This window comes from Procambarus clarkii, chromosome 40 (assembly GCF_040958095.1).
Source record: "Procambarus clarkii isolate CNS0578487 chromosome 40, FALCON_Pclarkii_2.0, whole genome shotgun sequence".
NCBI classification, from domain to species: Eukaryota; Metazoa; Arthropoda; class Malacostraca; order Decapoda; family Cambaridae; genus Procambarus; species Procambarus clarkii.
In genome coordinates, this window is record NC_091189.1 from 28,063,590 (window position 1) to 28,090,480 (window position 26,891).

Consider the following 26,891-nt stretch of genomic DNA (forward strand, 5'->3'; position numbering starts at 1 on the left):
AGTAAGAGTGGTGAGTGAGTGAGGAGGGAGTAAGAGGGGTGAGTGAGTGAGTGAAGGGGTAGTAAGAGGGGTGAGTGAGTGAAGGGGGAGTAAGAGGGGTGAGTGAGTGAGTGAGTGAGTGAGTGAGTGAGTGAGTGAGTGAGGAGGGAGTAAGAGGGGTGAGTGAGTGAGTGAAGGGGTAGTAAGAGGGGTGAGTGAGTGAGTGAGTGAGGAGGGAGTAAGAGGGATGAGTGAGTGAGGGGGGGAGTAAGAGGGGTGAGTGAGTGAAGGGGGAGTAAGAGGGGTGAGTGAGTGAGTGAGTGAGTGAGTGAGTGAGTGAGTGAGGGGGGAGTAAGAGGGGTGAGTGAGTGAAGGAGGAGTAAGAGGGGTAAGTGAGTGAAGGAGGAGTAAGAGGGGTGAGTAAGTGATGGGGGGAGTAAGAGGGGTGAGTGAGTGATGGGGGAGTAAGAGTGGTGAGTGAGTGAGGGGGGAGTAAGAGGGGTGAGTGAGTGAGGGGGGAGTAAGAGGGGTGAGTGAGTGTGTGAGGGGGGAGTAAGAGGGGTGAGTGAGTGAGGGGGGGAGTAAGAGGGGTGAGTGAGTGAAGGGGGAGTAAGAGGGGTGAGTGAGTGATGGGGGGAGAAAGAGGGGTGAGTAAGTGAGTGAGTGAGGGAGTAAGAGGGGTGAGTGAGTGAGGGGGGAGTAAGAGTGGTGAGTGATGGGGGAGTAAGAGGGGTGAGTGAGTGAGTGAGGGGGGGGGAGTAAGAGGGGTGTGTGAGTGAGGGGGGAGTAAGAGGGGTGAGTGAGTGAGGGGGGAGTAAGAGGGGTGAGTGAGTGAGGGGGGGAGTAAGAGGGGTGAGTGAGTGAGTGGGGGAGTAAGAGGGGTGAGTGAGTGAGTGAGTGGGGGAGTAAGAGGGGTGAGTGAGTGAGGGGGGAGTAAGAGGGGTGAGTGAGTGAGGGGGGGAGTAAGAGGGGTGAGTGAGTGAGGGGGGAGTAAGAGGGGTGAGTGAGGGGGAGTAAGACGGGTGAGTGAGTGAGGGTGGAGTAAGAGGGGTGAGTGAGTGAGTGAGGGGGGGGAGTAAGAGGGGTGAGTGAGTGAAGGGGGAGTAAGAGGGGTGAGTGAGTGAAGGGGGAGTAAGAGGGGTGAGTGAGTGATGGGGGGAGAAAGAGGGGTGAGTAAGTGAGTGAGTGAGGGAGTAAGAGGGGTGAGTGAGTGAGGGGGGAGTAAGAGTGGTGAGTGATGGGGGAGTAAGAGGGGTGAGTGAGTGAGTGAGGGGGGGGGGAGTAAGAGGGGTGTGTGAGTGAGGGGGGAGTAAGAGGGGTGAGTGAGTGAGGGGGGAGTAAGAGGGGTGAGTGAGTGAGGGGGGGAGTAAGAGGGGTGAGTGAGTGAGTGGGGGAGTAAGAGGGGTGAGTGAGTGAGTGAGTGGGGGAGTAAGAGGGGTGAGTGAGTGAGGGGGGAGTAAGAGGGGTGAGTGAGTGAGGGGGGGAGTAAGAGGGGTGAGTGAGTGAGGGGGGAGTAAGAGGGGTGAGTGAGGGGGAGTAAGACGGGTGAGTGAGTGAGGGTGGAGTAAGAGGGGTGAGTGAGTGAGTGAGGGGGGAGTAAGAGGGGTGAGTGAGTGAAGGGGGAGTAAGAGGGGTGAATGAGTAAGTGATGGGGGGAGTAAGAGGGGTGAGTGAGTGAGGGGGGAGTAAGAGGAGTGAGTGAGTGAGGGGGGAGTAAGAGGGGTGAGTGAGTGAGGGGGGAGTAAGAGGGGTGAGTGAGTGAGTGAGGGGGGAGTAAGAGGGGTGAGTGAGTGAGGGGGGAGTGAGTAAGTGAGGGGGGAGTAAGAGGGGTGAGGGGGGAGTAAGAGGGGTGAGTGAGTGAGGGGGGAGTAAGAGGGGTGAGTGAGTGAGTGAGGGGGGAGTAAGAGGGGTGAGTGAGTGAGTGAGGGGGGAGTAAGAGGGGTGAGTGAGTGAGTGAGGGGGGAGTAAGAGGGGTGAGTGAGTGAGTGAGGGGGGAGTAAGAGGGGTGAGTGAGTGAGTGAGGGGGGAGTAAGAGGGGTGAGTGAGTGAGTGAGGGGGGAGTAAGAGGGGTGAGTGAGTGAGTGAGGGGGGAGTAAGAGGGGTGAGTGAGTGAGTGAGGGGGGGGGGAGTAAGAGGGGTGTGTGAGTGAGGGGGGAGTAAGAGGGGTGAGTGAGTGAGTGAGGGGGGAGTAAGAGGGGTGAGTGAGTGAGGGGGGGGAGTAAGAGGGGTGAGTGAGTGAGTGAGTGGGGGAGTAAGAGGGGTGAGTGAGTGAGGGGGGAGTAAGAGGGGTGAGTGAGTGAGGGGGGGAGTAAGAGGGGTGAGTGAGTGAGGGGGGAGTAAGAGGGGTGAGTGAGGGGGAGTAAGACGGGTGAGTGAGTGAGGGTGGAGTAAGAGGGGTGAGTGAGTGAAGGGGGAGTAAGAGGGGTGAGTGAGTGAGTGAGGGGGGAGTAAGAGGGGTGAGTGAGTGAGTGAAGGGGGAGTAAGAGGGGTGAATGAGTAAGTGATGGGGGGAGTAAGAGGGGTGAGTGAGTGAGGGGGGGAGTAAGAGGAGTGAGTGAGTGAGGGGGGAGTAAGAGGGGTGAGTGAGTGAGTGAGGGGGGAGTAAGAGGGGTGAGTGAGTGAGGGGGGAGTAAGAGGGGGGAGTGAGTAAGTGAGGGGGGAGTAAGAGGGGTGAGGGGGGAGTAAGAGGGGTGAGTGAGTGAGGGGGGAGTAAGAGGGGTGAGTGAGTGAGTGAGGGGGGAGTAAGAGGGGTGAGTGAGGGGGGAGTAAGAGGGGTGAGTGAGTGAGTGAGGGGGGAGTAAGAGGGGTGAGTGAGTGAGGGGGGAGTAAGAGGGGTGAGTGAGGGGGGAGTTAGAGGGGTGAGTGAGTAAGAGGGGTGAGTGAGTGAGGGGGGAGTAAGAGTGGTGAGTGAGTGAGGGGGGAGTAAGAGGGGTGAGTGAGTGAGGGGGGAGTAAGAGGGGTGAGTGAGTGAGGGGGGAGTAAGAGGGGGGAGTGAGTGAGTGAGGGGGGAGTAAGAGGGGTGAGTGAGTGAGGGGGGAGTAAGAGGGGTGAGTGAGTGAGGGGGGAGTAAGAGGGGTGAGTGAGTGAGTGAGGGGGGAGTAAGAGGGGTGAGTAAGTGAGTGAGGGGGGAGTAAGAGTGGTGAGTGAGTGAGTGAAGGGGGAGTAAGAGGGGTGAGTGAGTGAGTGACAGGGAGGGAGGGAGAGTGACAGGGAGGGAGGGAGAGTGACAGGGAGGTAGGGAGAGTGACAGGGAGGGAGGGAGGGAAAGTGACAGGGAGGTAGGGAGAGTGACAGGGAGGGAGGGAGGGAGGGAGAGTGACAGGGAGGGAGGGAGGGAGAGTGACAGTGAGGGAGGGAGAGTGACAGGGAGGTAGGGAGAGTGACAGGGAGGGAGGGAGAGTGACAGGGAGGGAGGGAGGGAGGGAGGGAGGGAGGGAGAGTGACAGTGAGGGAGGGAGGGAGAGTGACAGTGAGGGAGGGAGGGAGAGTGACAGGGAGGGAGGGAGGGAGAGTGACAGGGAGGGAGGGAGGGAGAGTGACAGGGAGGGAGGGAGGGAGAGTGACAGGGAGGGAGGGAGGGAGAGTGACAGGGAGGGAGGGAGGGAGAGTGACAGGGAGGGAGGGAGGGAGAGTGACAGGGAGGGAGGGAGGGAGAGTGACAGGGAGGGAGGGAGAGTGACAGGGAGAGAGGGAGGGAGGGAGGGAGGGAGAGTGACAGGGAGGGAGGGAGGGAGGGAGAGTGACAGGGAGGGAGGGAGGGAGAGTGACAGGGAGGGAGAGTGACAGGGAGGGAGGGAGAGTGACAGGGAGGTAGGGAGAGTGACAGGGAGGGAGGTAGGGAGAGTGACAGGGAGGGAGGTAGGGAGAGTGACAGGGAGGGAGGGAGGGAGAGTGACAGGGAGGGAGGGAGGGAGAGTGACAGTGAGGGAGGGAGAGTGACAGGGAGGGAGGGAGGGAGAGTGACAGTGAGGGAGGGAGAGTGACAGTGAGGGAGGGAGGGAGAGTGACAATGAGGGAGGGAGAGTGACAGTGAGGGAGGGAGAGTGACAGTGAGGGAGGGAGAGTGACAGTGAGGGAGGGAGGGAGAGTGACAGTGAGGGAGGGAGGGAGAGTGACAGTGAGGGAGGGAGGGAGAGTGACAGTGAGGGAGGGAGGGAGAGTGACAGTGAGGGAGGGAGAGTGACAGTGAGGGAGGGAGGGAGAGTGACAGGGAGGGAGGGAGGGAGAGTGACAGTGAGGGAGGGAGGGAGAGTGACAGGGAGGGAGGGAGGGAGAGTGACAGGGAGGGAGGGAGGGAGAGTGACAGTGAGGGAGGGAGGGAGAGGACCAAAGTGTATGCACCATAGACCAGGTCAACACGTGCAGGTGTATGCACACTTGTGTTACTGATTGATAGACTCTCCAGTGTGAGCACGTATCCCAACAGAGTCCTTCATAATAATCAATCTAACCAAATTCGAGCATTAAATGATATTATTATTACAACACACAGAAGCACTGTACATTGATAAGACAGTACCTGTACTGTATTGATATACTGTACAGTATGCGGAAAGGGCTGCTTCTTCGTCAGATAAACCTGGTCTTCTCAATTTGAATCCTTTTGCTCCAGATAATATTTGATTTGTGGAGAACAGTTTGGCATGTATGTACTGTACATGGTCGTGTGGGCTTGAGAGTATAATTTACTATTTTGACTGTTGATAAATCCATGCAGGTTCTGTACTCTTGCTAGTAAATCAATTGAAACGTACCATTGGTGTTGTCGTATCCATTATAATGTTAATTTTTTGTGTGTGGACCTGCATGCATAAATGTTGTTTTTGTTTAGTGTATTCATCCTCCATGTGCTCATGTATGTGTATGTTTACTTATACTAGTGTGGATACATGTACACTTAGAAATGTATGTGCATATATATATGTATCTAATGCATAAACTAGTGTATTAACGAGGGAATCTACTGGAATATCACAGAGTGCAGTACAGTACTGTAATCAGTTGCCCCTGAGTATATGAATTTGGAAATGGGCTTGAAAAAATGTCATAGCAATTATTAGAGGAGTAAAGGGTAACAAAGATATGGAGCTGGCCCTAGAGTGCCATGCTGGCACATGTGTGAGCTAGCACATGTGTGCTAGCCACCAACCGCAGGTGCAGATGTTCAGTGGAGAACATTAGTGTGTGTGGGAGATAGTTGTTATATCAGCTGTGTGTGTGTTGTGAGAGAGTTATATCAGCTGTGTGTGTGTGTTCTGCCTTGGGCTCCCAGGAGAAAATTGGTGTTTAACTTTGTATTGTGTCTTGTAGCTGGATGATGATGATGCAGAGGTAAGCAAGAGGTGCTTGTTAGCCCATCATGGTTCCGTTGGTTGTGTGTGTGTGCGCCCGAGGAGTTCAGGGTCATGGGTTTGATTTCTTTGTGCTGCCTTGATATTTTATTTAAGATTTCAGAGAGAGTTGTTTTACTGGGTCCTATCACTACTAAGTGGTGGGGTGAATTTAATTTTGTTCAGTATTGCTCGAGGTTAGTCTTGCCCAAAGGGGGAGTGAATTTCTTCACTCACTTTTCATCACTTCTCTTCAGTGAAGTGATGTGAACCCCCTCACTTCACTTTTTTTCAACTGAATTTTGCAACAGTAATATGAATGTTTGTTAAAGTATTTAAAATTTGTATTGAGTAAAAGAGGTATATTTGTGTTGGGAATTTTTAAACTATGATGCATTCGATACACCTAATGTAAATTGAAACTATTAAATAAAATGGAAAACTAATTTAAACTCATGACTGGTGATTGTGGTAGATATTAACCTTGACAGTAAGCTCTTGGGAAGGAAGGGGGATTTGTAATGCTGTAGTGGGGGTCCTATTTTTATAAGGTTGTAACAATCCAGAGAGACTGCACAAGTTAATTAAGTTTTATTGGTAAAACTTGAAGATTTTTTCAGATCTAGATGATGTCCTAGGGTTGGAGGAGAGAGATTGATCAGGATGGCTGGGAACGTGAAACATGTCGTGAACATGGCCAACTCCATAGTCGGAGTGTCCATTCTCTCCATGCCTTATTGTTTCAAGGAGGTAAGGAAGCTTCTTTGTCAGAAAATATTAAGACCTGATGATGGGATCGAACCTCCATTCCTAAACTCCCAGGCACATGTGGGTTTGATTTCATCATGCGGCTTCAATGTTTTCTCGTCGATATATCATATTTTTGTGATTTCATTGTGATTTTTATATATACAGTATTTGTGTTTTCTGTGTATCTGCTCCTGGTTGGACAGCTATTGTTGTTTGAGTTTACAGTGCTTTTTATGAGGAAAATAAATCACAATGTGACAGAAAATTAATTGCCCAACCCACCCATTTCAAAGGAAAGTGGAAACATTTTGGTCCGTCTTGGACCACATGACGTGATAAGGGTCCAGGATGGATTGAAATGTTGTCACTTTCCTTCCATGTGTGTTGGTTTGGATATTAATTTTTACTTTAAATATTGATTTTGTGGAATAATTGTGCAGTATACCTAAAATTATATGCTTTGTTTTTCTTGTGCCTTTCCCAAATAAATGCCAGAATTTCTAGTTTCTCTCATTGTTACTACACAATTTTTCTTTCTAGTGTACATAAGAGAGAGCAATTTATTTCTCTTAATACTGTGCAGGATAATAAGAGATTGATTCGTACATGATACTTGTGTCATTTTGCCATTTCCATAGTTTGAATATCCTGTGTACTCGTAATGGCTCACGACCTACAGTGAGGGTAGTGATGTGTTAACACATCGCCACAAACTACAGTGTCCTTGCATGGTCATATATGTTGGGTGGGAGTTACTTGAGCCAGGGTCATCTAGCCAGGATAGACTGAAGTAGTGTGTATTGCTTAGCAGCACCTGCCCATCTAGAATTATTCGATGACAGCATTTTTGGCCACAAATGGGAACAGTATTAATCCAATCTGCCAGTTTACAAATAAGCTTGCACAATCTCAATGCACAAGGCAGAAGTACCTGTCTCAGCTCAGTCAGAAGAGGTTTCAAATATACAGTAGTACTGTACTGCAAGAATTCGGTAATTTGGATTCTGTTAACCCAAATCCCCGAGTAATCTGAATAAATTCACTTTAGTTTTTTTTTCTATTTTTACCTTTTAATCCTAAAAGGAATTTAGGATAAAAGGGTATACTGAAGGAGAAATTTGAATAAATTTGAATTTCTTAATTTTTTGCATTTCTGGTATACAATTACAGATTACAGAGCATAAACAGTACTGTACTTATCACACCCTTTATTAATCGGAGGTACAGTAGTTCAAATGCCATGACACCTGGTGGCTATGTCTTGGCTCTTCCTCTTGGTTCTCAAAGTTGTTAATATTATACTTGTGCTGTGGATTATTTACTCTATTCTACTTTTTTTTTATTTTTTTTTCATTTGCTTTGCAAGTCCTTAAAAATATTTGCCACTTCCAACTTATTTTGTTTCCGATTTATTTCTCACATTCCATACAGTAATATGAACCTGTCTTGGCTACTGGGGGCCTGGGAAGGTATGAGCATCAGATCTAAGGCCATTTTGGTCGAGATTTGGTCATTTCTTATTTTCTCTCTCATTCCTACGTTCCCATTCTTACACCCATCTAGCACCCCATTATTACACCCATCCTATCAGTACCTCTATTCTTGTTCTTCTATTCAGTTCTTCTGTTCTTGTTCTTCTTCAGTACCTTTTGTCTTGTTCTTACCTTTCTCTAGGAATTACCTCTTCTTACCTGCTCCTCGCCTCACCTTACTTAATACCCGTGCCACTCTCCCATCACAATCTGTCTTGATAGTCCAGGACGGACCAAAATGTTGTCGTCTCCTTGTCTTCTGGTGTGTGGTTTTGTCATCATGCCATTTTTGTCTTTAGTTGGAAGAATTTTAGATGATGAGTGTATGTGTGTTTGATTTTTAATTTTATATTTTGTCTTGCAGACAGGTTTGGTGTTGGGGATATTGTTGGTGCTGCTGAGTGGACTGGTCACAAAGAAAACCTGCATGTTCCTTATTCGATCGGCAATCATGGCACGCAGAAGAAGTTACGAATTTCTCGGTAGGCATTGAGTAATCTGCATATTGTTATCCAAATGGCTTCATTTTTTAAATTGTGTTAAAAAAAACTTAAGGGCTTTTGTTTTTCCATATGTTGTTAGGCTTACCCCTGGCTCAGAGTTTGTTTTAACCTTAGTCTAAATGGTCAACCACTTCTCTTGATTTGCTACAACGTACAAAATACAGTATAATATAAAGTGCTAATCTAACCAGAAATGCACGAACTCCATTGATTTTGTGTGAAGCTTTTTATAATTTCATAAATATCATGTACCCCTTATCTTTCTCTTCTCTAAGCAGTATCAATGCAGATATCTGATCAACATATCCTCTTCCACCATGAGATCCACCTTATTAATCACTGATCAATTTGTTTAATTTCCTGGACATAGATCTCCCTTTATTTTTATTTCTATTCCATGGAAGAACTTTATCTAGGAAACATTCTGGTATTGAAATAGGTCACAGTAATAGACATAGAGACTTTAGTTCAGTTCCTTGATAGGCAGAGTTGGTGTGATTCACTTGATGTGTCAGGCTTAGAGCTGGTCTTATCATCCCATCCTCTTTCATAATATGCCGTGTTTGTACTAATATCTATGAATTATTTTAAATTGTAACATACTGTACAGGTATTGGTAAAAATGAAGGTACTGTAATGGTGACATTTTCTGTACATCGGCCTCATAAGTTGGTTGCCTAGGTTTGTATGCTTCTGGTGAAGCAAAACAGTTGCAGTTTTTACAGAGTGGCAAGTAGAGAGAGAGAAGGTTGATCATGGGGTCGAGGTGAAATGGCCATCATCTCTGGAGAATGATTTGCCTTACGGCTTAATGATGAAATGTTAATTGTGTTGTGTAGTGGTCAGTGCAGTTAGTTCACAAACCAAAAGTTCTGTGCTTGACTCCCAAGCATTTGATGCCTTTCCTTTCTCCTGGTCTCTCTTGCTAGTCTTCCCAACCTGGTGGGAAGACCTGGAAATTTAATTAATTTGCACCTAATTAAATACGTGGATGGTGGCAGTGTTTAGATTTTAGTAGGTGAGGTGCTTGTATTTGTTCTGGACAAGCAAGCATTGTGAGACCAGTACAGTACAGGTGTTAGAGTAAATAGGTGCCCAGGAGTTAGGTAACTTGATTGATTGATGAAGATTAAGCCACCCAAAAGGTGGCACGGGCATGAATAGCCCGTAAGTGGTGGCCCTTTTGAGCCATTACCAGTATCAATAGATGATACTGGAGATCAGTGGAGGTGCGACTGCACCCTGCGTGACGGGAGATGTCTCCCGATTAGGTAACTGTTGTGGGTTCCATCGTGGAGGTCAGTTGTTGGCCTAGACTCGCCCTAGACTCAACCTTGATAATGTAACCTGTTCTTGCAACCGTTCCCAACATCACAAAACTGTCGTACTAAAGTGCTCTATCCTAACCTACCAGAGGACTCACAAACAGAAAAAGGACATTGTCAATTTTGCGAACCACCTACCATTTTCTTGTATGACTGTTTTTTGGCCTTCAGCAAAGTACTGTACAGTGTACATCAGAATGCGATATGCTATAAAAAAGATGGGTTAGATAATAAGCTCAATAGGCTATTTGTTCCTGAGAACGAGATGCGGAAAAGTATATTTTTAACAAGAATTATGAGCTGTGTCAATGTGACTACAAGATGGTTAATGAATGAAAACTAATAGATACTTACATTGCAGCATTCCACGTGTTTGGAGTGAGTGGAAAGTTGTTTGTAGAGCTGTGCATGATTCTCTTCCTCATTGGGATCTGCATATCCTTCCATGTTGTGATGGGTGACTTGGCACCAGCCATTGTTGCCAGATTAATGGATATAGAAAATTCGCCGTCGCTTCGCTGCACTCTTCTCATTGGTGAGCTCTGACTAAATAGCGTCACTAAAACGTTTGATATTTGTGAGAATATTATCCTGTTGAATAACAGCACTATTGCCTACATTAAGATCCCACTGCAGGGCCAAGTCCTGCAGTGTAATGATAATTATTGTTTTTCAGGAATATCATTACTGGTGGTGTTACCGTTGTGTTTACTGCGTAACCTGGACAGCCTAGCATCCATGTCAGCCTGTTCAATTGGGTTCTACTTCTTGCTCATCCTTGTTGTAAGTTTTTTGTTTCGTTTTTGTTACTTGCTGAAAAGTTGTTCTTTGGTAAATAAAAATAAAAAATAGAGTTGCTTGTTTTATACAGAGTTGTAATGGGGGGGTGGGGGAAATAGCTCTATCTTGTCCATTATTCCAACCCCCAGTTAACTAACGAGGCCGGGGGAAACGGCTCTCTCTAGTCCGTTATTCCGTCCTCAGTTAGCTAACTATTCTAGAGCACCTCTAGAATATATAATCATTGCCACAACCGTATAAGAGAAAACGAAAGGAAAGAAATGAATAGTGAAGTAATTAGTGAGGGTTTGGGGTGAGAGGTAGAGAGGTGGGAGGAGCGAGGAGGGTCATTAGTTGAAAGTGAGAGTTTAGAGAAGGAATGGAGGGAGAGGAATAGATAGGTAGAAGTAGAAGAGTAGATAGTAGAAGTAGAAGAGCAGATAGTAGAAGTAGAAGAGCAGATAGTAGAAGACGAAATTGCTGCCACCATCCATTCTAGACCATTACCTACAAGACAAGGAATGGAACTTGTCTGTATCACAATATTCACAAAAGATATTATCAAGGTCATTATTAGTATGTCCCATCTTTATCATGTACTCATTAAATCATGAAACCAGTAATCACAGAGGCTTTCTCACCTCAACTCAAGGCTCTAGGGGACACAGTGAAAGCCCATTTAACGAATAATTTCAATTATATTTCACATACTAAGTATCATAATTTAAGCAATGTTCAAGATATATATATATATGTAAAGTGAGTCATCCTCCAAGAATCTGAGAACACTACAACTGACTGCCCCTGATCATCACACAACACTTGTAAAACACGACCAAGTCACCTTAATGTTCAACTCACCAAGTGTCTGCCTATAGCTGGATAGAGGGGGGGGGGTCTGTAGCTTGACAGAGACTGTCCCGCCCCGGCCGGCCAACAGCCTCCCTGCTAGGCCATCTCCTCTGCTGTGCTGGCTGCTGTTGTTCTCTTAATGCTCTCTCTCGAAATTCTCAGGGAAATTGACAGGGTGGACAAGGATGGATTATTTAACATGGGTGGTACATGCACAAGGGGACACAGGTGGAAGCTGAGTACCCAAATGAGCCACAGAGACATTAGAAAGAACTTTTACAGTGTCAGAGTAGTTAATAAATGGAATGTACTAGGAAGTGATGTGGTGGAGGCTGACTCTATACACCGTTTCAAATGTAGATATGACAGAGCCCAGTAGGCTCAGGAATCTGTACATCAGTTGATTGACGGTTGAGAGGCGGGACCAAAGAGCCAAAGCTCAACCCCAACTAGATGAGTACAACTAGGTGAGTACACAGCACGGCTGGGACAATCTTGCACGATAAATTTTTTTATAAGAACATTGCCTATTAAGATGTTAGTAATGCTGTGTAAGGAATTGTTTGAGGGAAGATTAAGTTTATTTCATTGTATTTTCAATCTATACAGTGTGAATATTTATTATACATAAAATTTCAGATCTTGTATCATGCCTTTTCTAAATTGATGGATGGGTCGTGGTACCACATGGCTGAACTGTTTCGACCATCGGGGGCTCTCCATGTTCTTCCCATCTGCATGCTTGGTCTGTCTTGTCAAAGGTTAGTAGTGCAGGTGTTTTTGCAAACCCATAGTTTTTCTACCACAGACATAGCCATGGAATGCTAACTAATACACATGCTTACAAATATGTATGCACAATGCTAACTAATATGTATGGTATATATATTTTCTTCTGTCCTCCATAGACTGGGTTAGAGAGCTGTTGGACTACATGTAGTGTAGCGAGATGTTAATTAAGCACTTGGCAACAGAAGATGATTGAAGTGCTTATACAATACTAACCAATATACATACATACATTCTCTTCTTTCTTACAAATAGGTAGCATTTCTACGTACCGTAATATATTGGTTTTGAGCACTCGACTACAGAAGATGACTTCCTGACTACATGTTGACGATTTCGGGGATCAGGGTACCCGCAGCCCAGTCTCTGACCAAGCCTTCTGGTTGCTGGTTTGATCAGTCAGGCTGTTCGATGTGGCTGCTCGCAGCCTGACATAAGAGTCACAGCCTGGTAGATCAGGTATCCTTTGTAGGTGCTTGTCGAGTTCCCTTTTGAACACTGCGAAAGGTCAACCAGTTAAAGATGATTTAAGGGCTTTCACAATGCTAACCAGTAGTGCAGTGCTGTTCAGTGTTTTATCTTTTTAGGAGTGGCTCTGAAAATGAAGTCTGGTATTATATGTACTTGTTTCTTAACTAGAGTTATTGTTATTCATTGTACTAGTTACATTTATAGTCTTTATTTAAAAGTACAGTATTGGCCTTCTTTGTGCTATGATCATTATACTCTGATGATTAATAGAGTATATACTCTATCAAGGATATACTTTATCCTTGAGGATTCAGTTATATTTTGGTTCCATAGTGTGGAGGAATAGAACTGCTTTATACAAGTGGTTTTCACAAACAAATTTATTGCATTGTGCTTAATGCACTTTTATATTTTATTTAAAAAATATAGAGTAAAAAACCACCGGACTTGCATTACTAAACTGTTTGATCTGTATTAGAAATCTGATTACTGGTATGAAATTCATTGTTTACAGTTGTAGTGTAAACTTAATTCGTGGATGTTTGTCTAGAGATGGGCTGGTTGGTTATATGGCATATACTTTCATCATATGCTTGAACATGGGTATTCATGGAAGTGGAGCATACCCTGGAAACACAAACCGAAACTGTCTCTATTTTCCGCTTGTTACAACTTGTAATAAAGTTATTACATCTTGGCTTAACGTGTTTATGACGTATTAGAACGTTGTTACAACTTGCTATATTGGTTGTTATAACTGGTTAGGAAGGGTTAAAACTTGTTCGAACGTTGTACCAACGTCGTAGTTTTGATGTGTGTTTGGTGGGTAGCCTCATACATGTGGTTATCTTAAACTCATCTTGAGATAATTTTGGGGCTTAGCGTATATCGCGGCCTGGTCCTCGACCAGGCTTCCTTTTTGTTACACCCAGGAAGCAGCCCGTAGCAGCTGTCTAACTCCCAGGTACCTATTTACTGTTAGGTAACATGGGCATCAGGGTGAAAGATACTCTGTCCATTTGTTTCCGCCTCCACCGGGAATCAAGCCTGGAACCTCAGGACTAAGAGTCCTGAGCACTGTCCACTCGGCTATCAGGCCAACATATGGAGGTGAAGGGAAGGGAATGGAATGGAGCAAATGAGTTTGATTACATGTATGTTAATTGATGCTGTAAAATTGAGTGTAATGTGAAAAAATGTGAAGGGTCGTAAGAGGAATGTTTGTTGAGCCGGATCACTATGCAGGCATGTGGAAGGCGGGTGTTCTGGATGGTGTACAGCACGTGTCTGAATGTAAGCATGTTGGAGACAGTGGAAGGGAAGTAACATTTCAATTAAGAGTTGGTAAAATGAGAAAATCAATTGGAGCAATGAGGTGACTTGAAATAGTGATCAAGGTACTCTGAGCCGAGCACCTTACCCCTGTACCATGATATGGTTCAAGTTATACAACCTGGGATTCCACTGAATCCATAGTAAATCTGGAGGCTTCATGAGGGTTATATGTATAAGTTGGACTGGCTTCAGAAGATTCCTCCAAACCTCCTGTGGATTCAATGGAATCCCAGGTTGTATAACTTGTATTGTGTTGTGGTACAGGGGTAAGGTGCACGGCTGGGAGTACCCTGATTGCTGGTTCAAGTTACCTCATTGCTCCAATTGATTTTCTCTTTGATATATATCATATTAGTGTCATTTCTTTGTGTATCAATTGGTAAGATATTAAATGATGATAGAGTAAATAACTGAGAGTGCGATTAGCAAAAATGGGTATGTATTTGGGGGCAACTAATAAAGCTGTGGAAGAAATGTGTGGAGGTTGTGTTCTCTTCTGTTTGTCAGCTGTCATGTTTCCTTAAGAATTTTCTACCATGTCAACCAGTTTAATTTTCAACATTTCATCACCCCTCTGGTGGGTACTTTGTTACCTGATCCATTTCCTTCTGATTAACATTGCCAAGTATTGGAATTTGAGCCCTTGCTCCCTTGTTACTTGAGCCACCTTTACATTCAGACACTTTTCATAGCTTGTTAAAGCAGTGGAAATGGACAGTTTGTGAAGCATATTGTGTGATAAGAGAAAAGATGAGAGTTTAGGATGAAAAATGTCATGGAAAGATGTGAAGTGCAAAAAATGATAAATGAATGATTGAGGAAAATATACGAAGATGGTTTAGTCATGTTAAATGAATGAAGATAGTCTAAAGTGTATTTAACCCTTACACTGCTACAGTTGCTATTTGTGATGACTTCCTGTTCACAAATTGCCATATGCAATTTTTCCTATTGATTTTTTGGTCAAGCAATTACAATGTAGTACTTTTAAATTGGTGAGCAGTCTAACGGTTAAGTGAGTTTAATATAGACATGTACCAATACTGTACCAGTATTTTGACCGTCACCAATAGGCCGATACTGAAACTTGATATCTATCATCAATGTTAGAATTCTGCTCTGATAGCTGTACATCGGTACAACTCTTAATTTAAAGATAGGTGACAAGGATGGACAAATTATGTGCAGGTGTGGTTGTGAGGAAGTGGGGATTGAGTGCAAATTATGCGTGTGAAGAGGGACAGAATAAGGTTAGGCAGGAGCCGTTTTTTTAGAGGGAATGAATGAATCTCACAATGAGCACTGTACAGTTTATCTTGGAACGTGATGGAGTGTTAACATTAATGAGTTGCTAAAGTGTAGTGGTGCCATGTGTAGGAGTTGTGGTGACTGGACCTGATTTTTTAATATCTCTAGTTACTTTTGGTGTACTGTACTAGTGCTTCCTTATTTTCTCCAGGCTGCACCTTTTTATATCCCTATGGAAGCTGGAATGATCCAAGAATTAGCAGTCTTGGTAGCATTGATCGGGACACACTTCAAACTAGAACAACACACGCAATGAAAATCACAAGAAAATTATTATTCTATAAATAACACACACACACTAGGGGTGTCACCATTCAAAAGGTGACACCTCGAGGGTCAACACTTGCATCAGAGGAGCTCCAGCATATTTCAACAATCCTAAGTATTGTAGTACAGGTTGATGATAGTGAGTGGTGTCCCAGAGAACATAAAGGTATAATGCTTTTGAAAAATAGGTGAGATAACAGGAATGTGCCAAGGGAAGTGAAAAATCAGATGAGAAAAAGTTGCCCTAGTGTTTCCAGTGCAGAGAACATTCAAGATGGCCACTGGCAAGAGGAAAAACAAAACAGAGCTTGATTTTGAGGGATTCAATGAAGAAAGCATTGATATAAGCAGTCTACACAACAAGTTGGTAAAATTAGATACTATAGTGAACTCTCACGTAGAAATAATTAGTAAATTGAAAGAAAGTAATGACCATTTGAACAGCAAAGTTGTATGTCTTGAGGGTTTAGTGAGAGACTTGCACAAGGATAAGAATCAATTGGAAACAAATTGCAAAGCCATGGAAGAAGAAAATAAACTCTTAAAAATAGCTTTGGAAGAAGTTAAAGTAAATTTAAACATAAATGACTACAATAGGTTAGGTAAGGAAATTCAACAGGAGAAACGGCTTTTGTCAGCACAGATGGAGGAAGTTACACAGGGAATAGAACAGTGCAAGAAAGAAATGCAACTCACCTATGGACAAGTGGCAAAGGAGAAGGAAAAAATTGAAGAAGCAGTAAAGGAAGTCAAACACTGCAGCAACCAAGATAAAAGAAACATTAGGCTGGAAGTGAGAAAGGAATTGGCATCTAATCCAAAGTTGGTGCAAAACTCAGTTGATCGGAGTAAGTCCCTGATCATTTTTGGCTGCAAAGAAAAGGAGATAACATCTAAGTCAGAAAGAGCTGTAGAAGAAGCGAAAGTAGTAGATAAAATTGTTGGCCTCGTGGAAGGTCTTACTACCAAAGAGAATGTGTGCGGCTACAGGAGAATAGGCAGATACGTAAAAGGGAAAGATCGACCTTTGAGGATCACCCTAAACGGTGCCAAACAGATGGAAGAGATACTAAGGAATTCTAGAAAATTACAAAGTGATGAGGATGGAAAAGTGTGGTCGTTAAGACGAGATCTTTCAAAAGAAGACAGAGAGAAGCTGAAACTGAACCTCGCCGAGGCAAAACGTTTAAATAAGAGCAGGAATGAAGAATAAATCAATTCTCTTTTCTACAAAGTGTTAGGGGTAGGCAGACTAGTAAAGTGGTACATAAAAGCAAACCAACAAAATAGAGAGAGGGGGGAGTGAAGAATAAGGAGTGGGGGAACAAGTTCCTGAAGATTGCATTCACCAACATATATGGAGTGAGATCGAAGATACTGGAGTTAAGTGATGTAATACAGCTGCAGACACCAGACATTGTTGCACTCACAGAGACAAAACTTGAAGATGTTATTTTAAATGAGGTCATATTCCCAAGGGGCTACTCAATTTGGAGACGGGACAGAAAAATTAGGAAAGGCGGTGGCGTTGCTGTGCTGGTGAAAGAACACCTAAAGGTGAAGGAAATAGTGACTGCCAATCCACAAGAAGTTGACATAATAGCACTAGAGATCTGCCATGAGGATGATAAACTAATGATCATAAATACATATAGTCCACCGCCAAGCAGCACATGGTCAAAGGAGGAGTTAGATAGTAAACGAGAAGGTCTTATAACAATAATGAGAGAGATTATAGCGAGAGCGGATAACGATAGATCACGACTGTTGATAGTCGGTGACTTCAACTTGAAATCCATAGACTGGGAAGCATATGAAGCTAAAACAGAAGATTTTTGAACCTGTAGATTTGTAGACCTCATCCTGGAAACATTCTTGTATCAACATGTTAAACAAGCTACGAGGATGAGGGAAGGGGGACGTTCCCTCCATGCTAGATTTGATATTTACCAGGAAGGAGGAAGAGATATTTGACATTCAGTACCTTCCTCCCTTAGGTAAAAGTGACCATGTCTTTTTGGGAATAAAGTATGCAATGCGTTATAATCTGGAAGAAAATAAGGAGGTTGAAGCAGTTGAAAAACCTGACTTCAGGAGAGGACATTATGGCGACCTTAGAATTTTTTTTAGTGAGTATAATTGGACAGACTTGTTGCTAGGCAAGGAAGTGAATGAGATGTAGAACTAGGAAACAGGATTGGTTCAATAGAAATTGCGAGAGGGCCAGAGACCAAAAGACACAAAAATGGAATCAATACAGGAAGAGGCCAAACCCCCAAACATACCAACGATACAAAGATGTGAGAAACAACTACACGGCAGTGAGGAGAGAGGCAGAAAGAAATTTTGAAAAAGGGATTGCAGACAAATGTAATACAGAACCAGGTCTATTCTATAAATTCATAAACAACAAATTGCAGGTAAAGGATAATATTCAGAGGTTGAAAATGGGAAATAGATTCACGGAAAATGAAAAGGAAATGTGTGAAACACTAAACGAAAAGTTCCAAAGTGTGTTTGTACAAAATGAAATCTTTAGGGAACCAGACACAATAAGAATTCCAGAGAACAACATAGAGCACATAGAGGTGTCTAGAGACGAAGTGGAAAAAAATGCTCAAGGAGCTAAGAAAGAACAAAGCAGTTGGTCCAGATGGAATTTCACCATCGGTTCTGAGAGAATGTGCACCTGAGCTCAGCATTCCACTTCAACTGATTTTTCAGGCATCCCTGTGTACAGGAGTTGTAGCTGATGTGTGGAAAAAGGCTAACATAGTTGCAATCTACAAAAGTGGAAGCAGGGAAGACCCCCCTTAATTATAGACCTGTATCATTGACAAGTGTAATAGTCAAAATATTGGAAAAAATAATTAAAACTAAATGGGTAGAACACCTGGAGGAAAGCGATATAATATCAGACGGACAGTACGGTTTTCGATCTGGAAGATCCTGTGTAACAAACTTACTCAGTTTTTATGATCGAGCAACAGAGATATTACAGGAAAGAGATGGTTGGGTTAACTGCATCTATCTGGACCTAAGAAAGGCTTTTGACAGAGTTTCCCATAAGAGGTTGTTCTGGAAACTGGAACATATTGGAGGGGTGACAGGTACTTAAGCTTCTAACATGGATAAAAAATTTCCTAACTGACAGAAAAATGAGGGTCGTAATCAGAGGCAAGGTATCGGATTGGAGGAATGTCACAAGTGGAGTACCACAGGGTTCAGTTCTTGCACCGGTAATGTTCATTGTCTACATAAACGATCTACCAGTGGGAATACAGAATTACATGAACATGTTTGCTGATGATGCTAAGATAATAGGGAAGATAAAAAACCTAGATGATTGTCATGCCCTTCAAGAAGACCTGGACAAAATAAGTATATGGAGCAATACTTGGCAAATGGAATTTAATGTGAATTAATGACATGTTATGGAATGAAGTGGAGAACATAGACCCCACACAACCTATAAATTATGTGAGAAATCTTTAAAGAATTCTGACAAAGAAAGGGCTCTAAGGGTGATTCTAGATAGAAAACTGTCACCTGAGGACCACATTAAGAACATTGTGCGAGGAGCCTATGCTACACTTTCTAACCTCAGAATTGCTTTTAAATATATGGATGGCGAAATACTAAAGAAATTGTTCACGACTTTTATTAGACCAAAGCTGTAATATGCAGTGGTTGTATGGTGCCCATATCTTAAGAAGCACATCAACAAACTGGAAAAGGTGCAAAGACATGGCACTAAGTGGCTCCCAGAACTTAAGGACAAGAGCTACGAGGAGAGGTTAGAGGCATTAAATATGCAAAAACTAGAAGATAGAATAAAAAGAGGAGATATGATCACTACATACAAAATAGTAACAGGACTCGATAAAATTGATAGGGAAGAATTCCTGAGACCTGGAACTTCAAGAACCAGTGGTCATAGATTTAAACCAGCTAAACAAAGATGCCGAAGAAATATAAGAAAATTCACTTTCGCAATGAGAGTGGTAGACGGTTGGAACAAGTTAAGTGAGAAGGTGGTGGAGGCCAAAACCGTCAGTAATTTCAAAGTGTTGTATGACAAAGAGTGCTGGGAAGGCGGGACACCACGAGCGTAGCTCTCATCCTGTAACTACACTTAGGTAATTACACTTAGGTAATAACTATGGTATAGCTAATAATGCATGTGCTTGAGGTGATCTAGAACATACTGTACTGTGCAGTTCTTCCAGCTTGAGAATTTATTTATTTATTTAGTCCAGCCATTTCATAATCTAGATATACAGTAGCTACTTAATATTTCTTCTCTATGTTGGTACATTGTTCTTAGTTTATGGTTTCTCTTTCAGTAATGTGTTTGAGATTTATGACTCCATACCAGATCCTGACGTTCCCAAGATGAGATCAGTGGTTAATCATGCTGTCAATCTCTGCTGTGCTCTCTACATATCTGTTGGCTTCTTGGGATATGTGGCCTTTGTTGATCAAGATTTGGCTGGTTTGTTCTTTGTATTCTTTTGTTATATACAGTATTTATGTATGTGACATGTATTTCTGCAGAATTTTGTATTTTTGTCTATCATTTTGAATAACTTTATTATCAGACTAAATTATGTATAACTTAACCTGAAAATGGCTTGGCTTATTAAAAGTTGTAAATTGTGGTGCTCATGACAAACAATATGTAGTTCACAAAACTTAAAAAAAAAAAAATAGCATTTGGCAATTCCAGCACAAGAGGTAATTGTAATTGGAGACCTTAAAGGATTAAAGATTATTTTAACTTGGCAGGCAACGTCATCCTCAGCTTCCCGAACTCTCAGATGACAGAAGGGATTAAGGTGTTCTTCACAGTGTCCTTGGCTATAAGCTTCCCATTAATGATTTTCCCGTGTCGGACATCGATCCACTCGCTTCTATACCGCAGAGTAAGAATGTTCAGTTCTCAACTGTTGTATCACAGCATGTTCTAATAACACTAATTTGTAGATAGATGACTCTTTGAATAACTCGACTGTATAATATTTGTCAATCTATTAACCCATATCAATGGGTTAATAGATAGAAATGCTGCCCTTTCCCACCTTCAAACTATAATGATGGATGCAAGAGCATGCCAGAGTATTTAAGTTATATGTAATTGCCATTTAACAGCATCATTTGAGATGTACAGCATTAAATTGCAAGAACATGATGCATTGCCAACAGTAAGTCACAATAATGTGGCTGAAAATTAGACACCCAACACCTATATACAAATAAAGAACTTTACAACATTTTGGTCCATCCTTGGACCATTATCATTACCAAACTTGATAATGGTCCAGACTGTGCAAAACAGTGTCAACTTATTTTTCAAATTTATGGGTTGGATGTCTAATGTGATGTATCTATGAGAAAATATCAAGACCATATGATGGGATCAACGCTGCATACCTGCATGTGACTGGGGGTCGGGATCAGGTTTGTGGGTTCGATCCCGACATACGATCTAAATATTTACTCACTTGATATGTGTGCAGAGTAGGCCTGGAGCATCTGCCTTTGGTTATGAAAGTATTGAAATTGTATCTGTATTTATCAAGTGTACACAAGAAGAACAGAAATAGGAACAATGAGATGGAAATTAGAATTATGGAAGAAAATACTGGGTAATACAAAGTGTTGAATATTTTACTGGGTAGGAGTCATGCAGTTTTTCCCATGGCCAGGGACAGAAAGCCTGCACTTTGGCTTATCGAGGTCCCCCCCTTAGGCTAACTACCAACCTTCCTCAGAATGCAGACCTCAACAGTTGCTAAGTTTACCGAGTGTACTCTTAAGTAAAGCTGTGACAACCTTTCGTATAATGTACCTGTGTGCATATCTAATACTGTATACTACACCCAAAAACACTGGATTGACCATATCAATAGCAGTACCCTTAAACCTAAATGCTTTCCCACTCAGGTTACTCAAGTATGAAAATATTCTTTTCTGAATAAGTTAATAATTTTTGATACTTTGTACACTCAGAATGTTAAAGTCTTTGGTACCTTTTTAATTACTATATAGCATAAATTAAATATCATTCACCCATCGTTCATGTCTCTGAGTTTTTGATTATTAAATAAACATGATAACCTAAAAGATTCATCCCCCCTTAACTTTTTTCCATGGTTTGAATGATTTTGTTCTTTTCTGAATGAGTTGGCAGTACAGGTAAATGAATATTGAAAAGGAATTACAGTACTTACTTCAGTGTAGGAATGTGGTGAATCTAATGCCCACAGCTGTGCAGACTCCACCTCGTATCTCCTGCAATATTCTGTATTATTGGAGTGCGGGTTATGCTAAGAACCCATCTTCCTTTAATTTACTCTCACTAAAGACAACAATAACCCATTTTCTGTGGGGAACCCGTCGAGCCAGCTATCAGGCATCAGTCAATTGGAGTTCAGCCCACTGGGGACCACGAACATAACCTGGCCCCCCCTCAGAGAGGCAAAGGGAGCTTATGGAAACCCTCATGTATTTGGAGGTATTCCATGTCTGCTGTCGACCGGGGTTAGCACCTGGAAAGGTAGGCATAACAAAACAGACGTCACATAGTAAGAAAATTGCAATCAAAGACCGAACAGAGAGGCAGAACTCCCCCTACTTAAAGAAACAAGCAAATGTCACACTACGCCGACACGCCGCTTGTCCGCGCAGCCCTCTCCTCCCCAGGAGGGGGAAGCCCCGACCCCCCGTGCCAGCTACTCAACATCTCTAGTTCGTTGGCTGATGTGGTCCAAGGCTTGTTCTCCAATCTATCCATTCTGATGACATTGATATTCGGATACAGGTGGCATCCGCGTTGCATGCTAAGTTTAGGTTGCTGCAATGCCCTATGCTGGTTGCTCACGAGGATGCCCCGAGGCTGCCCCATTTTAGTTACAGTATAGGGATCCGGACATGGGGGGATTAGTTGCCTTAACTTTGGTTCCGTCCGTGCTCCCTGGTCCTTCCCCTGTTGTTCATCCTGCTCTCCTCCTCTCCCTCTCCTCTCCACCCCTGCTCCTGGTTCCCAAACATCTGAGGGTTTTGGAGTCGAAGCAGGGTTTAGTTGGTAATGAGACTCTGGGCAGCTTCGGGGTCTGCCCCATTTGGGTTGGGGACGGAGGCATTCAAGCCGGTTCCTCCTGCAAAGGCTTCTGGGTACATCAGAAGGGCCCCCCCCCCCCTCCCCTTCGTTTCTGCCTTTCCCATGGACTCTGCCTTTTCTTCAGGGGTAGAGGTTATGGAGGACTGCTCTACCCAGTTCCTGGTTTGATGGATCCCAGGGCTGGTGAGGAGTTGACCTGGGGGCTTGGGCCTCCCTTTGACCCTGCTTGGGTTTTGGTGCCCTCTTCACGGGGCTTGTTGTTGCAGGGGGGGGGGAAGGGGTTTTCATAGCCCCCTGCTTTATATGAGTATGATTGGGGACGGCTCTTTCCCGGGTTCGGTTCCGGGTTCCCTGGCTCCTTCTTTCTGGAAGTTTTCTGCCTCTCGTATCTCACCTAGGGAAGTATGGGAGGCACTTGCTGCATACCTCTTGTGAGATCCAGATTCTGCCTATGTGATGGATCCATCCTCAATTGAGTTCGGTTCTTCCTGGTATTGGGTGCATTTGGAGGTTCCGGAGTCTTCCTGGCTAGCAGACTGCCCATTCTTTTCGGCAGTCAGACCCGCATACTTGAATGGCGAGAAACTTCTACCGTTTTGCAGGTTTACCTTGAGGGCAAGTTTGAGCGCCTTAATGCGTGCTTGTTTGCCCTTGTGCTTCCTCGGGATGTTGGCCTTGTGCAGCTGCACGTGCAGGTTCCTACCCTTTTCGTGTCTTTGGTTGCTGAGGATTTGCATGCCCATTGGCATTTGGCTTCAGTCTTGGGCTTCTTTTCTATTCTCGAGCTGTCCTCGGACTGACTTGAGGAGGATGTGGAGGTGTTGAGTTCCGGGCCTTCTTCTGGTGCTCTGGCCTCGGCGGCTAGGGCGTCGGCCACGCTGTTTAAGCTGTTTGCAGCAATTCTCAAGGAGACAGTGTCTCTGTTCTTGTTTCTTGCCTTGCGTGCCGGCAGGCTGTGCTTGCTCTCTCTCTTCGGAATCCACTTGACACCTGGCTCTTGGGTTTTCGAAGCTGTTTTGTCCGTTGCTATTTGCAGAAACTGCTGTCACGCAGTTTCTGCAGGTGGCTTCGTCTAGTTATCGTCCAATATCGTACTTGTTGGTTCTCCGGGATGGCTGTTCTCTGCCTTCTTGGAAGGGTCGTACCAGGGCTCAGGGTTCCTCCCATCGGGGTGGGTCATTGGTGCCAGCTTCTGAGCCGGTGTCGTCTGGTCGGCACAGTGATTGCTCTGTTTGTTGGCCGGTTTCTTGTAAGGGGCGTCGGCCTTTTTGCAGTTTGCCCCATTGAAGGGACGATGGGAGGAAGGCTTGTACTGTTTGCTCACTCTTGGTCCTATGATTTGTGGGCGTTTCGGGTTGTATCCTCCGGCCTGTGGTGGCGTTGAACGGCTTCTCCTCCTTTGGGCTGTTCGGGGCTAGTGGGGCAGGCTTCTTCCCCTGCACTCCATCGGGTCATCTTGGAGTGTGTGCGCTTAGGCATGGTCGAAACGAACCCGTCCCTCGGGTGGGTTTCCCCGCCCGTTTCCAGTGCCGAAATGGGACTGTGAGGATCTGTGGTTCATTCTGGACTTGTCCCGTCTGAACCCATGGATTCCTTGCCCCCCCTCCTTTCGGATGACTGCTCTGTCTCGGGTCTGGCTTATGTTAGAGCCGGGGGGGGGGGGGCTTGGATGGTGTCCCTGTACCTCGAGGATGTGTATTGGCACGTTCCCACTCATCCGGGGTTCAGGGACTGATTAGGTTTCATTGTGGCTTACCTCCTTCATCAGGCTTACCTACTTCGTTGCCTTCCCTTTGGCTTGAATCTGGCACTTCGCGTGTTCACATGTCTTACCCGGGTAGGGTAAAAGCCAGGGAAGAATAGTCCTGTTGGCCCCTTGGCCCCTTGAGCTGGAGGGACTCCCACAGAAAACCAGCATTGAATGTAATGAAACGCCATTTTCTGGGAGAGCCCCGGAGGCTTCCTGGCATCCTCCCTCCCTCCGCTAGGCAGTTTTTCGTGCAGGTTTTGACGCTCAGCCTCCAAACTGGAGTTGAGTAGTCAGCACGGGGGCGGAGAGGGGGGGTCCAGGGCTACCCCCCCCCCCCCTGCATGGGCTGCGAGGGCTGCACGGACAATCGCACGGCAGTGGAGTGTGACGTTTGCTTGTTTCTTTAAGTAGGGAGAGTTCTGCCTCTCTGTTCGGTCTTCAGTTGCAATTTTCTTACCAAGTGGGGTCTGTTTCGTTACGCCTACCTTTCTGGGTGCCAATCCCGGTCGATGGCAGACATGTAATGCCCCCAATCACATGGTGGTTTCCATAGGCCATTGCTCCCTTTGCCTCTCTGAGGGGGTCAGGTTCTGGCTAGTGGTCCCCGGTAGGCTGAACTCCAATTGACTGATTCCCCCAGACTAATATAACACATATCAGCCTGATAGCTCCAAGAAGCCTCCGAGACTTGCCTAGAAAATGGCGTTTCATTGCATTAAACGCTAGTTTTTCTCCATTCCTTCTTTCACTTTTATTATTTGCCTTATTTTTACGAGGGTGCTTTGGTCTTCTGTCCAAAAGTGTTATATGGATGAATGAATGAAAGTCTACCAGTTGACCAGTAGACAGTACTAGTATATCTGATATTGCAATTCTGTAAATCAACATCGTCACACCCTTCACTTTCTTAAGGGACTTGTACCTGGCCTAAGTACTGAAGCTAATTAGGTAATTGTTCTTATTTTCCTCAAAATATGATCTGCCAATTTTTTGTTATATATATTATCAAAGTCAACAATTAAATCTAGGTACACTGGATGAAATGGAATGAATGAATGGGATCCAGTCATTCTGCCCTTTTGCTTCCATGACCTGTGCTAAACCTTACCCTGCTGAGTACTCAGTTTTAATACACGGTGGCTCACATCCACCTTGCCACACAACTACTAAGACATTTGGGGCCGGCGGTTGAGCAGATAGCACGCTGGACGCGTGGTCCTGTGATCCCGGATCCGATCCTGGGAGCCGGCGAGAAACTATGGGCAGAGTTTCTTTTACCCTATGCCCCTGTTACCTAGCAGTAAATAGGTACCTGGGAGTTAGTCAGCTGTCACGGGCTGTTCCTGGTGTGTGTGTGTGTGTGGTGTGGGGAAAAAAAATAGTAGTAGTAGTTAGTAATAGTTGATTGACAGTTGAGAGGTGGGCCAAAAGAGCAGAGCTGAACCCCCGTAAGCACAATTAGGTGAATACAACTAGGTGAATACATATAATTTCCCTACCCTTCAGGTGGTTTTGTTGCCTTATAATTGCCAGTGACAAACATGATGTCTGAAGATTATATGCATTATTTGCTTGATTGTGGGAAGTGGCATGCAGAAACTTAGATTTGGATACATTATTTTATTGTGTAGTATATTCATGTAGTAATATTGTAGATACTGTATGTATAACAGTTACTTATATTGACTACAAGGCAGCACCTTGGCATTGGCATCACTGCAAGAGCATAAAAGGGGCTAGGTAGCATTGAAGAACAGTTTGTTTTGGCATCAAATGGTCGACAGCTCGGATCAAATCAAATCATTTGTTCCTCTGAATGCGCACCAGGAATACAAATGGCGGCTAGGAGAGGCTCTCGCTAACTGCTAGTTAATCCATCTGGCCTAATCCAACCAAGTGCCACTAGGAGACTGCACCTTGGGCACCTATGAGTTCTCTGAACTGCAAATCATTGCCTGCATATCTAGAAGCCCCTTTTTGCCTCTTTGTCTTGATGTGGAGTACGTAAAAGCCCATTGTTGTCTGGTATATGGGAAAGTTAAATTAGAAGAAAAGGGGGATAATTTTTAAAAATTAAAAGTTGTTAGTTGCTTCTTGGCAATCACTTGTAATCCTAAAGGGAGCTTTTGAAAGGCTTTGAATCTGTATCATTTGACATCTTGTCAGCCATTCATAGCGGGATTGAATTTGTTCTCTTGCGCTACCTAGCATCTTTTATGACCATGCAATGAACATTTTTGCCTGCCTGCCAAACTGGACACACGCCTCTGCAAGGACACAATAGGATTTTACTTTACTTGATTTACTTTACTTGATTTACTTTACTACAGCTGAACAGGTTGGAAAGTAACTTTTCATTAACTCTACCTGTACACTTAGTCTTTTATTTTGGCAATGCTATGTACTTGCTCATGGCAAACAGTGTCATTAGAACCATCTCTTAAGTGACAAACTAAGGTGTCAGTGTCTAGGTGTCTTGTGTTTAGTTACCCCTGATTTCTAGACAAAATTGTTATTAATGTATAGACATTTGTGACATGTGCAATATCTTTTTCCTGAATAATACTTGTAGCCAATACATTCCAGCTGCACGTGCAAATTGATGCTTATAGCAGTGTTTCGCAAGAGGTAATCCAGTCTGCATGATATTTACACTTTGTGCTGAGCTCTTCTTATGCAACACTTAAGCACTTGTTTATTATGAACTGAGAAATGTGCTGAATTAGGAGTGTGTGTGTGTGTGTGTGTGTGTCTGCCATAGATACACTTATCACACACAGTACCCCGAGTACCTGCA

The 26,891-nt window shown here is 44.1% G+C and overlaps 1 protein-coding gene across 2 annotated transcripts in view; it reads left to right on the forward strand.

Moving 5' to 3' along the window:
- Window positions 1-26,891, forward strand: part of LOC123758009 (putative sodium-coupled neutral amino acid transporter 10) — a 102,930-nt gene that overhangs the window by 8,487 nt on the left and 67,552 nt on the right. The window contains exons 1-8 of one of the 2 annotated variants that reach the window (XM_069338907.1): window positions 5,181-5,310; window positions 5,930-6,059; window positions 7,956-8,073; window positions 9,781-9,954; window positions 10,096-10,202; window positions 11,691-11,812; window positions 19,568-19,716; window positions 20,010-20,146. In XM_069338907.1, the coding sequence (XP_069195008.1) occupies window positions 5,973-6,059; window positions 7,956-8,073; window positions 9,781-9,954; window positions 10,096-10,202; window positions 11,691-11,812; window positions 19,568-19,716; window positions 20,010-20,146 (894 nt within the window). In that variant the 5' untranslated portion in view covers window positions 5,181-5,310; window positions 5,930-5,972. Of the gene's footprint in view, window positions 1-5,180; window positions 5,311-5,929; window positions 6,060-7,955; window positions 8,074-9,780; window positions 9,955-10,095; window positions 10,203-11,690; window positions 11,813-19,567; window positions 19,717-20,009; window positions 20,147-26,891 lie in introns of those variants that run through there. The other variant, XM_069338906.1, reaches the window with a different exon arrangement.